A 13,420-nucleotide genomic window follows, 5' to 3' on the forward strand; every position below is an offset into this window, starting at 1 on the left:
CTTTAAAAGAGAAGCATAATAATAAGTTAAGTGTTGCCGAGATGAGAATGATTAGGTGGATGAGTGGCTTTACACTTAGAGACAAAATGCGGAATGAATATATTCGTGATAGGGTTGGTGTAGCTCCTGTGACAGACAAAATTAGAGAAAGTCGTCTTAGATGGTTTGGTCATATTAAACGTCGACCATTAGATGATCCGATTAGGAGAGTAGATGTTTTAGATTTGACTTGTGTTAAGAAAGGCAGAGGTAGACCTAGGAAGACTTGGACTTATTGTATTAAAAATGATCTTAATTTACTAGAACTAAATGAAAATATGACACTAAATAGGACGCAATGGAGAAAAAGGATTCATGTAGCCGACCCCACGTAGTGGGATTAAGGCTTTATTGTTGTTGTTGTTGTTGTAGAGTGAGACCCATTCAAATTTTTTTGATGGTTCTGATCGGACACCGGACGCAAATTTGTCTCCCGTGTCCGTATGCAATAAAAAATCATGAATTGGAAGCTTTATTAAGTATTGTATGTCAAATGCCCACTAAACTATGTAGTTGTTATGGGAGTCACCCACTTCTGACTTTGCTTAACTATCGTAGATGCCGGTCAGGACTCATGTGATCTACAAACATCATGAATCATGTGATCCTAATCAGATCTTAAACTTTCATACAACTTGTTAGAGAGCGGATAAAAAAGCAATTGGAGTTTGGCCATATACACTAGTGGTCCACCCATTTACCAACAACTTTAGCCTTTGGGTAAGAGTCAATGTCAATGTTGTTAGGTCCCAAAATAATCTCCCAACTATTTTTATGGGGTTAATATAGTCTCATATGAACAAAATTGAAGAAGTGTGATACTCTGAGACTAAATTTGCCGCATATGGATAGTTGGAGGAAATCTTTAAACTTTATTTAATCTGTTAAAATTCTTACACCAACATATTTTTCATTTAACCAACATGGGACCAAAATCTCATATTCCTTAATACATGTTTAGATATGTACACCCAGTTGCTCTTATAGAGTTACATATATATTATTTACGTATTATACAATGATGAATACATATACGCATGTGTATATATGCATTAAAAACACATATACATATGTATATATCATTTCTTGATTCAATTTTGCGGTGAATTAAACTAATAGGAGCAAGCCATCTTCTAGTTGGAGTAAATCTATTTTTATTTTGAGCCTCTTGAAGTTAAAATAATTATTAAGGAAGTTTCACTAGGATATAATTAAATTCCCAAGTTTGAGGTAGTTGCAAGGGATTAAAAAGAAAATGGTAAAGAACTTGAATTGATAATTGTTTGACTCCATTTGTTTTGTCAAGGAGAAATTTAGTAAGATTTTTTTTTCCTCTTTTATTTGGTTGATGAGTTATATTTACTAGCTTTTTTAGCCCAATTAACTCTTCTCTATGTTTTCACTATGTTGGGTAGGGAATTGTAAATGAAAATGTTCAGTTGTTCACAAATCATAGATAAGTTCCATTTCGTATCAATTACATTTAAGCTGAGCACACAATGTGCAATCATGAAGTAGAATGCATTTATGTTCTCCCAATTCCGTTATGCTAATCTTCTCCATTTAAGTCTAACTTTCTGGAAAGTACAAGCTGAACAAGATTTTCCCCTACTTTCCCAAGAACATATATGAAAGGCAGGAAAAAATCCCAGTGGTATGATAGATAAACTTGATGCAGAGGTGAATGTCACTTTGGAGCTTTAAGATCTTCATGGTTTAAGATAATGCACAGCTTTATACCATTCTTGTTGTTTGGGGCATTTACATACCTACCACCCAATTGCTATATATTTACATGTCTCTCCTAAACTTTATTTTTTACATTAATACCTCCCAAAGCTTTCATATCACATAAAAAATACCACCATTTTAACTTTTAATCTTGATATATATTTTCATGCATGAGTAAGGTGGCATGTATGTAAAAGTTGAAATTTAGGTTTAGTTATGTAATACGTAGGAATTGAGTGGTATTTATGTAAATCATCCTTGTTGTTTTTGCTTTGCTCTTTTAATTTGCACCCCTTGATTCAGTGCAGGTGTTGCCATTAGTTTCATTCTTGCTGGAGCAGCATGTGTGCTGAATGCCCTCTGTTATGCTGAGCTTGCATCACGGTTTCCTGCTGTAGTTGGCGGCGCATATTTATATTCGTATACTGCATTCAATGAGATTACAGCATTTCTCGTCTTTGCACAGCTAATGTTGGATTACCATATTGGTGCTGCAAGCATCGCACGCAGCCTTGCCAGCTACTGGATATCTCTTTTAGAGCTCTTTCCATTTCTTAAAGGCATTTTTCCTAGCTGGATTGGGCATGGAGGCTTTGAAGTTTTTGGCGGAATTATGTCCATCAACATCTTGGCTCCGATACTTTTGCTTATTTTAACAGTAATTCTTTGTTGTGGAGTTAAAGAATCATCAGCAGTAAACTCATATATGACTTCATTAAAGGTATTTTTTTTACTTCGTTATGCTAGGTTATTTAGTTAATTATTCTTATTAGCATGTAATTGCATATTTTTTTAAGAGAAAATTATCAAAATGGTCCCGTGATTCTTTGTCGGTGGTCATTTTAGTCCCAGAGTTTATAAAAGAATCAATTTAGGCCCATAGTTTCTTAAAGGGGGCTAAAAAAAATTCAATAATTAATTTGGCTCTTTTATATAGTCCCATCTAAATTTTTCAGTTGACTATTTGGACACTTTATTCTTTTATTTTACCACAATATGATAGAGATCATAGAGTTCCTTTTTCCTTATACAAGTGAAGATAATTTATTTGAGCCTCAATAACTAACAATTGAGAACTTTTAATGAGACTAATTTAGGTATGTACATTTGTAATGGTTATCGTCTCGATTTAGGGTCCATATAGTCTTATCACATGTTTTAAGAGTCCTTGTCCATTTATTCTTATTTAGTGCTACACATATTAAATCATGCAAGAAACTTTGTATAGTTTTTGTAATGTTTAACATCTAGTGTATCTCTTCTCATCTCTATTCCTTTTACAAAACCTCAATCTCTATCTTCTCACTTTTTTTATGAATTCTTCTCCACTTATTATACACGCCTAAATAATTTAAATCTTTTTTATGTAATTTTATTTCCATCTTTCTAATACAACCTTCTCCACTCATTTCTCTCTATTTTTAATTTTACTACGGACCCATTTTTAATACTCTCATTTTTATCGTATTTGATTACTATGACTTCTTATTGACCAATATGTAAACTTACTTGATCCACTCTTGTTTGAAGTTGGATAGTTAAGGCAGAGAAATATCTTAGGAGCATTATGCACATGAGAACTCTATGAAGTCCAACAAATCATTTTAATAAACTGTAATTAACCTAGTTGTGCCATGTGAATATATGTGTCGTGTGAAAAAAAAATAATATTAATAGTCAAAATGTCCATGCCTAAAATGAGAATTTTTATGATGGGTTTGTAGCAGAACTAAGAAAGAGAAACAATCTATTAAATAGATGGTGTGTAGAAGGATTTGACCGTATAGCATGTTGCACAAAAACAACACAACTAATATTTCATGTACTACTTGATATGAGTTAATGAAGGAGGCTTCTTAAAGCAGAATCCAAATTATTAAGTTAAATCTAATGATGAAGATGGTGTTGATGACATACAAGTCTATATTAAATTTTCTTATCATATGTAGAGCATATTTTAACTCCCAACTTTTAGATACTTATCAATTATATTCTCACATTCCTTTTTTTTTTTTGGTAAAACAGATGCAGACATATTACTTGTTAAAACTTAATTTATTTTAACCCTAAAAGATTATTCATTGAAAATCATTAATTTCATATATGATAGTGAATATTCAAGTTTATTGTTGGGCTGGCAAGATAGCTATCAGTAGGAAAATCTGTATGCAATAGCACTTGCCACCAACATTCCAATGATTGGAAGACAATTCGGCATCTCAATTGCTAACCTAAGATCCATAATTTCTACTAGATAACATTACACAAAATTAATCTTAAAGTAGATATTAATCTTAAAAAGGCATGTAATTAAGCACCATCACAATCGATTTGATGCTTATTAAGGAAAAACTGTCTGCATCAAATATATGTTAAATTGATTGAAGTTATGTAAGATGGAGTATTGACTGAAATTAAAAATTATTATGAAGTGATTATTCCCAATAATATTAAATCTGCGTCTTTTTAGATTTGGTTTTGGAGATCCTCATAATGAATATTCAAAGAGAGCTACTAAGGCATATGCTATTTGCTTACAACAATTCTATTTGGTGAGACATTTGCTAAGTAAATGAAAAGTTACAGCTGTGGAGGAATTTCTTAGGAGTAAAACAGAGAATGGGGCTAAAATTAGTAGAATAACGACCTAATGTATGATATGCAATTTTGGCTAGTGTGAAATTGATAGTTATGAGTTAATTTTGCTAGAAAACAAGTATCTAGATGTGATTCACTTAATATCTTTGATCTATTTTATTAAAGAATGGTGATTTAGATGAAGATGTAGTTTATAAAGTTCTTCTATATAATTGTAACTAGGCCAACTATTTTCCATGTTTTCTTATGTTCTGCATTACTAAAGTTATTGATAATCAAGTTGAGTGTGGTGTAAACGAGAATCAGATGAATTTGTGACAAAATTAGGATGGATATATACAATTAGAGGATTTGAGAAGTAATAGTCATTAATGATAAGATAGTGAAAAATAGACTAGTTGGTTTGAGCATATAAAATAGAAGGTAGAAGATGCACCATATGGTTGGTTTGGTAAGTTAATTTGGAAGGACTTGAAAGAAAAATGCATGTAGGCCAACGACAAATATATTTGTACCAACTAGATTTAACATGCACTATAGCATTTAATATGAGTGAAAGAAGATTGATGATTCATGAAGTTGGCTCCAAATAGTTAGAATAAGGTTAACAATGATGATAATGATGATAATGGTACACTCAATTTGATCAAGGCCACCCTGGATCATGCTTCTCTTTAAATTATTTTATATGTATTATTTTTTTTCCTAAGCAGGTTGTTTTCTATATAAATCATAAAAAAGAGCAAAATGGTTTTTCTTTTCGACCTTGTTCAAAATTTTTCTTGCATTTTTCAAAGTTGCACTAAGTAAATATACTTACGCAAGCATGCTGCTATGACCTTTTTGAAGTCGATAACTTTAGATCCCTTCAATAACAAATTTGTTGCAAAATTTACATCAGCATTTTTGAAACCACTCACACCCCTTTCGTAATCATTGTTCTTGATGTAGATCAGGAAGTGAGATTAGAATAGATGAAGAGTAAAAGAAGAATATAACAAGAAGAGGAGGAAGAATGGAAAGAAAAATCAGGAGAGAGAGAGAGAGAGAGAAATGTGTAGCTATTTTCTGAGAGGGCTTTTAGGACACTTAGTATGCCTAGGTCAAATGTCTCCATATATAGAGTAAGTCTTTGAGGTTTTGACTTATTATATTTACGTCTATTAAAAGTTGAAAATTACGATGAAAATTGAAAATAGCAAATAAATGGAAATAACTCTTAATCAGATTACATCATTTCTCTCAAGGTTGATAAAAATATATATTGGAGAGTAATAATGTTGTTGAATGAGAGGCTAAAGGCTACCAACTTTGCTAACATTTCAATATATATGTTCTAGTTTTTTAGAAAAACACTAATTAATTAACATTCAATTATGAAACCCCAGGTCAAGTGTCTCCTTATATAGGGGGAAACTTTGACTTCTCACATTTAAGTCTATTAAAAGAGGAAATTACAATTAAAGCAGATAATATCAAATAAATTCAAATAACTCTTAATTATTCCGGTATGCCTCTTCATCATCTGCTTAGATAGCTTCAAATCATTATAATATTTAGCTTATTTAATATCTCCCCTGTATTATAATTTTCAGTAGGGGCATGCATTATTTTGTCAAAACCAAAAAAACAAATTAAATTGGGTTCATTTGGTTGATTATTATAGGTTTTAAAATAGTACTTTTGAGTTTTTTGTTTTAAAAAATTATATTTTTTATTTTTGGTTCTATTTTAATATTCATAAACCAAAGAAACCAAAATAAACTAAATAATGATAAGATTAGAAAATTAAATTCATTTGGAAATAAAACAAATTGAGCATATGACATGTTTATTTTAGGTTAGTTGAAATTTTCAATTTTGAAGAGATTGTGAAGAGATGAGAAAGGGAAATGAAATTTTAAAGTTTGAAATAGAACATTAAGTTATAATTATTTTACGTCAAATGCTAAATTTATTTTTGCTCCCAGCCAAACTAATTAAATTGAATTATATTTCAACTCGGTTTGGATCGGTTTTTGCAAAAGCTTAGCCTGTTCGATTTTTTGTAATTTCGGATTTTGATTTCATTTGGTATTACTAATCTGTGAACTAATTCATCCAAAGTAACTCATTACACACCCATAATTTTTGGCGAGCTTTCATTTTCCTATAGTTTATTGTCTTACTGTCATATTTTTAATGGATTGTTGCAGCAGTATGATTGAAGTTAAGATTGCATATGCATTAGCTTGCTTGGTGTGCTTGGTTTCCACTTATACAGCCTGATCTCACTATAATGTGTTACAATTAATTTGCATCTTTTACAGCCTTTATTTTCATGGTGATGTCTTTTAGAAATTTTTAAAAATTTTACATTATAGTTGTCAAGGAATCACTCCAAAGTAAAGTTAATGCAGTAGTGCTCACTTCTTCTGATCTAGGTGATAATTGTTGTAATAGTCATTCTTTCTGGTGCTTTTGAAGTGGATGTGTCTAACTGGTCGCCATTCGCTCCTAGTGGATTTAAAGCAGTAGTCACCGGCGCCACTGTAGTTTTCTTCGCCTATGTTGGATTTGATGCAGTAGCTAATTCTGCTGAAGAATCTAAGAGACCTCAGGTACTTTTAAATGCATTGCAAACTTTAATGCTTTTTCATGGCAGGCTAAAATCTAAGTTCTGTTACAGTGATTCTCTAGGTTCTTTCTTCATCCTGAACTCTCTTCTGTGATTACAGCCCATGTTCTTTTTTTTTGGAAGATTTACATGCATACCACTCAATTCCTACGTATTACATATCTAACACATAATTACCTACAAGTTTACGTACATACCACTTTACCTATGCATGAAATAGTGTGTTTCAACTATTAAAACTGAAAATGGTGATATTTTTTATGTGAAATGATTCATATGAAAGATTGGGTGGTATAAATATAAAAAGTAAAATTTGGGTCTTAGATATGTGAATACATAGGAATTGAGTGGCATGTATGTAAATGCTCCTTTATTTTTTGGGTGCATTAACATATGTAGCACACAATTCTTATGTATTTACATATCTCACAACTAAATTTTCACATTTATACATGCAGAACTCAAATATTTAATATCACATAAAAAATAGCACTATTACCGTTTTTTAAAAGTAAATACACCTTTTTATGAATAAGTTTAAAGCACGTAAGTGCTGCATATGTAAATATGAAAGTTTAGGTGTGAGATATGTAAATACATAAGAACTTTGTGCTATGTAAATTTCCCTTATTTTTTTCTTCACTCCAGAGGGACTTGCCCATCGGTATCATAGGAAGCCTCCTTGTGTGCGTGTTCCTTTATGTTTTCGTCTGCTTGGTTTTAACTGGGATGATTCCATATAAATTTCTCGATGAAGATGCTCCTCTGGCTCAAGCTTTCAATGCTAAAGGCATGCAATATGTTTCCATTTTAATCAGTGTTGGGGCTGTTGCAGGTCTTACTACAACTCTCCTTGTCGGTTTATACGTGCAGGTGAGTGATTTCTCCAGCATTCTTCCTAAACTTTATCTTCTTCTTCAGTACTTTGACTTATTTTTTTTATTTAGTACTTCAAACTTATTACGTATTAAATTGACATTAAATACGATTAGTCTCGCTTATATCTTGGCCTGGGACGGGATGGTCTGCTTCCTTCAATTTTTGCCAAAGTACATCCCACAAGACACACCCCTATACATTCTCAGATATGGGTTGGCTGTGTTGCGGGAATTATGGGAGGCCTGTTTAACGTGCACTCCCTTTCACACATTCTTTCGGTTGGTTCACTGGTATGTTTTTCGTTCTTGCTTAAAAGTTATTTGTGTGATATATTCGTTAATATGGTTACGAAATGTGTTATTTTGTGTTTTTGAATGTTGGATTTGCAGACTGGTTATTCTGTTGTTTCAGCCTGTGTCGTTACACTTCGTTGGAAGGATGTGGCTGCTGGCCAAGTCTCTTCGAGGCACATTTCATCTTGGCATGAAGGGGTTGTTTGTCTTTTAGTTGTTGGTTGCTGTGGCTTCGCAGCTGGATTTTGCTACCGCTTTAATGGTTCGTTTGTGTTATTGCTGATAGCTGTAGTGATTGCAGTCCTAGCAGGAGTAGCTCTTAATTTTCGGCAAGTGAGTTCTATGTATTTTACCTGTGTTAAGTTCTGATTATGTTCATGGTTTATGTTTGACTATCTTTTATTTTTTTACTCCTTGAAGTATGTTTAAATAGTGATTCCATGGTTGCATAAACTTTCATCTCTATAAACTCTTATATGGAATTTATTTTGTTGGTACTCATCAAAAGTTTGCCAAGAATTTGGCGATGTTGTTTTTTCCTAACCACCATTTTCACATTCTAGCCAAACAATGGGTGTTTTCTCTAGGGAAATTGGACTGTTGATTACTTTTTTTGATATGTTAATACGTATGAACATTGTTGAAAAAATATCTGTATATGTGCGATACCAACTTGCTATAGTGCAACCTCTTTTGGCTTCATGTGGTAAGGCTTTATGTTGCCTGCTTCTTCCTCCTTGAATATTAGAAATACTTTTAAGGTGCTTTGTCGAAGAAAATATGAGAAAAAAATTAGTTGTTTGAAAGCTAAAAAGTAGTTTTCTTGAAAAATTACTTTATTTAGCTTTTGAAAAGTGCTTTTTAAGTTTATGGCCGAATAACGCCTGTTCAAATTCAGGCTCAAGGGATGGATAGCGAGCTAAGGCAGACTCTCGAATTCCTCAACTCAGCGATCTTGCCAAGTCAATCTATTGTTGCATATAAGCCGTCGAGTATGACTAGTCAAGTACTAGCTACCGAGTGTGAGTCCCCATTCACCTACCTCGATCAGCTAACCCATTCACCAAATAGGGTTAGATAATTTTCATTGACTAAGAATTAGCTTGGTCGAGGAGGGCAACTTATTCTAATATGTCGAATTGCACAACCTCGAATTACCATGAAAGCTGAGTAGACCGACAAGGAGGTGACCCGACGGGTTCATAGGAAACATAAGTTAAGATATAACACTATCACAAATCATATTAAATATAATTTCAAAATGAGACAAACAAAGGATCAGTTAGAGATCCTTATAGATTTGTGTGCATTGAGTATTTATTTTGTATTATATGTAAAGAATCATCTATAAGTTGAGGAAATTTATGTAACGAATGATTGATCCCAAATTATTGGATAATAGATATTCTCCTAAAAAAGAGAACACTTTTCCTCTTTCTTCTTGCTCACTCACCCTTCTTTCTAACTCTTCCCCTGAGGTGTGAGTCCAAGGACAAATTAGGATCCAACGTTAACAACTTAGATCTCTTTATCTAATTAGTAAAATTAATTATTTTATCTAATTATATATTAATGAAGATTACTTTATTATATTATAGTTATATCATATTTGTAATAGCATCCATTATGATCATTCAATGAATCCATATTCACGCAACAAATTGTTCTCTTATCAAACAAATACATTTTGTAGAACACTTTGAATAACAATTTTACAATGAATTTACCAATTTGCCCTTTGTTTTACTCAACATTACAACTTGGCGTGATACTATACTACACAACTCAACATAAGCTAACAATGCCAACCAAAGAAATAGATTTGGTTTCTATAAAGTGCATTCCTTTCTTCATCTCCTGAGTTTCTCTCGGGGTATCTATCTTATTATGCTATTTACTTGAGTTTATTACTGTTGCTTTCATGTACTTGTATATGTGGCTTATTGGCATTTCTAAGCGGTTAGCCCTTGTTACCATGAATTGAGCTCTTATTGTTTTGGCAAAGCGCTTTAGTTTGGTTTGGCGAGTGAGATTTGTCATGCTGGTGAAGCCTAATGCTTCTCATAGGAAGAATGCTCCAAGTCAAATATATTTTGCATGTGAATTTGCTATGAAAGAAAATTGTTCTTCCATTCATAGTATTTTGTCAAGTCAATTAAGCAGTATGTTAGCATGATGTATGCGTACGTGGCTTGGAAAAGTGGTTAGTTATCACTATTTTCACTTGGAAGTCATAGGTTCAATCCATAGTAACAGCCTCTATACAATGTGGTGATAGAACTCTGTGCATTAACTTCTTTTCTCAGGGATCGTTTGGGATCAGTTTTAATTTTTTATTCTCATTTTCTGTTTTTTTTTCTGTTTTTAATTTAAAATAAAACAGGTTGATTGAGTTTGTTATTTTTAAAAACACTCAAAATATTATTTAGATGCTTTGAATGTTTTTAAAAATAAGTTTGATTTTTTTTATAAAACAAAAATTAAAACATATAAAAATTATACTAACTAAACATATTTTCAAAAATAAAAATAGAAAAAAAAAGTTATGTCAAACAAGCCCTTAATTGTTAAGAGCTCATGCACTATATGTCCCCTTTCCTTAAATCATGATCCAAGCACATGAAGGATCCGTTTGAATGTTGAGGATTTGAGTGAAATGAAATGAAAGAAATATCGAGAAATTCAAGCCAAGTGATGTAGTTTCATAATGAACCCATAAATTATAGGGATATGATTTCATTTCTTTGACTTTCCTTAATTCAAGCAAAGACAAAATGTTAAAGAAAAATAAAAAAAAAACAAGCTAAAACATCCTTGCAAGCTTTAACAAGACACTATTTTTTCTCTCCCTGCTATCCAACATAATTTAGGTTCTGTTTGGGGCAGCTACAACTTATCCAGCTTCTGTTGATAAGCAGCTGATCCTGATAATCTGCTGATGAGCAGCTGATCCGAATAAGCTGGCTGACTGTTTGGTTTGTGCGTTTGGAAAACAACTGATTTGCAACTGTTTCTGGATAAATGACTATTTTGCCCCTGAATTGAATAAACTATTATGTTGTTTGGTTTCTGCGGTTTGAGAACAACTGGTTTGCAGCTGTTTGTGGAAAAATGATTATTTTAGCCACATACAGTGGAGTTGTTCGCAACAGTAATATAATTGAACACATTCAATATACTAAAATCCAAAAAACTTTCATTTTTACATATATAACACTCAATTCTTATGGATTTACATATCGCACATCAAAACTTTCATTTTTACACTCATACCACAAAATTCCAATGTATTTACATATCTAACACTTAAATTTTACTTTCAGCAGTCTCACAAAAGAAATTTGTAAATGAAGCATGAACCAAAAAAAAATCAGAGGTAAATCGCTCAAGTAAATAAAAAAATTTACTACAAAAAAAATCAGAGATAAATCGTTCAACCAAAAAAAAATTAGAGCTTCCTTCGGCAGTGATGAGCAGCGGAGAGGTAGGAGCGTTGCTTGCGGCTTCCTTCGGCAGGGATGAGCTTCCTTCGGTGGGGATGAGCAGCGGTGAGCTTCCTTTGGCGGTGATGGGTAGGGGCGCTGCTTGCGGCTTCCTTCGGCAGGGATGAGCAGCGGAGAGGTAGGAGCGTTGCTTGCGGCTTCCTTCGGCAAGGATGAGCTTCCTTCGGCGGGGATGAGCAACGGTGAGCTTCCTTTGGCAGGGATGAGCAGCGGAGAGGTAGGAGCGCTGCTTGCAGCTTCATTCGGCAGGGATGAGCAGCGGTGAGCTTCCTTCGGCAGGGATGAGCAGCGGAGAGGTAGGAGCGTTGCTTGCGGCTTGCTTCGGCAGGGATGAGCTTCAAGCAGCGGTGAGCTTCCTTCGGCAACGATGAGCAGTGGAGAGGTAAGAGCGTTGCTTGCGGCTTGCTTCGACAGGGATGAGCTTCGAGCAGCAGTGAGCTTCCTTTGGCAGGGATGAGCAGCAGAGAGGTAGGAGTGTTGTTTGCGGCTTCCTTCGGCAGGGATGAGCAGCGGAGAGGTAGGAATACTTCCTTCGGCAGGGATTAGCTCGGCAGAGCGCTAGACGGATCATGTTTGAGGATAGGGGCATAAATGCTTCGCTCAAACGCTGGATCGCAGGGTTATACCCGCGATCCGCGTCTAATAGAAATAATAGAACGCTGACACAAGTAAAACGTGTGAACCAAACATAAAGGCGGCGTTTTCAAAAACACTGCTGCAGTTTTAAGCTGCCCCAAACGGGCCCTTAGTCAAAACTTGGTTGTCATTCTCTGAAACATAAACGAACAGTAAAGTTCTTCTAAATGGGGTACCAAGTAATTTGAAGTGGAGGCATGTCGGTCAATTTTTTCGATATAGATAGATTTAAAAATATGAATTTGAAAATAAATTTAGAAATTTAATTTAATATAATAGATATATAGTTTGGGTTTTGAAAGTAGTATGTTTTAATTTTCGAAAAAAAATGAGACCGAATGGATCTCATTATTCCAATAATTTGCATGATCGTGCCTGATACCCTGAATACTACACATTCCAAGAGAAAAGTGTAGACCCCGATAATAGGCCCAATCCTACAAACTAAGAGATTTGTGACATCCATTTGGTCTGCGAATCTTTTATATATGACCGACAAATTTTCCTATTTAATACAAAGATTAAATAGGGTTTATTTTACCTGGGTTCCAAGTTCCCTATAGAGGCAAGCCCCTATAGTTAATTACATCCCAAATGACGGGAGTCACTTGAGAAAACTCTCGATAATGATCAATGGTTCTAGTCTTCAAGAATTCAAGGTTCAGGTTTTCAAGGTAGGATGAGGAAAACCAAATGGGAATGGCACAATAAGGAACACTTATTTTCAGGAGTCCAAAGGAAGGAGAAGGTAGGGGATGTCACTGATCTGAGGAGAATCCCCAGTGACTTCCCAAACTATCCTACTGTGTGGCTACATTTTGGAGATGAAATTAATTAAGTGTTTGATCTTGCCAATTTTATTATTTGGGACTTACAGTTGCATAATACCCGATTATGCAAATAGCCCACAGAGAAATGAGGGTTTACATCGTACGTACGATAACCTCGGAACCTAAATCGAGTTAGGACTCATATCGCACCACATAGTTGTACAAGAGCCTAAAAAGGGAGTATGGGGATTTACGCCACACTAGGCGAGCTACCTCGAAGTCCTATGAGTTGTTATTATGCTATGAAGGGATAATGTTGAAGAAGATCTTCTTGTTGCTCGCTTCAAGCTCCTC

General features: G+C 34.0%; 1 protein-coding gene across 1 annotated transcript in view; it reads left to right on the forward strand.

Moving 5' to 3' along the window:
- Positions 1-13,420, forward strand: part of LOC110023063 (cationic amino acid transporter 9, chloroplastic) — an 84,939-nt gene that overhangs the window by 3,660 nt on the left and 67,859 nt on the right. Inside the window, exons 2-6 of the mRNA XM_020722279.1 lie at positions 2,079-2,491; positions 6,792-6,968; positions 7,634-7,858; positions 7,978-8,154; positions 8,254-8,490. Coding sequence (XP_020577938.1) covers positions 2,079-2,491; positions 6,792-6,968; positions 7,634-7,858; positions 7,978-8,154; positions 8,254-8,490 — 1,229 coding nt within the window. The remainder of the gene's footprint in view (positions 1-2,078; positions 2,492-6,791; positions 6,969-7,633; positions 7,859-7,977; positions 8,155-8,253; positions 8,491-13,420) is intronic.

Source organism: Phalaenopsis equestris, unplaced genomic scaffold, assembly GCF_001263595.1.
Source record: "Phalaenopsis equestris unplaced genomic scaffold, ASM126359v1 Scaffold000209, whole genome shotgun sequence".
NCBI lineage: Eukaryota > Viridiplantae > Streptophyta > Magnoliopsida > Asparagales > Orchidaceae > Phalaenopsis > Phalaenopsis equestris.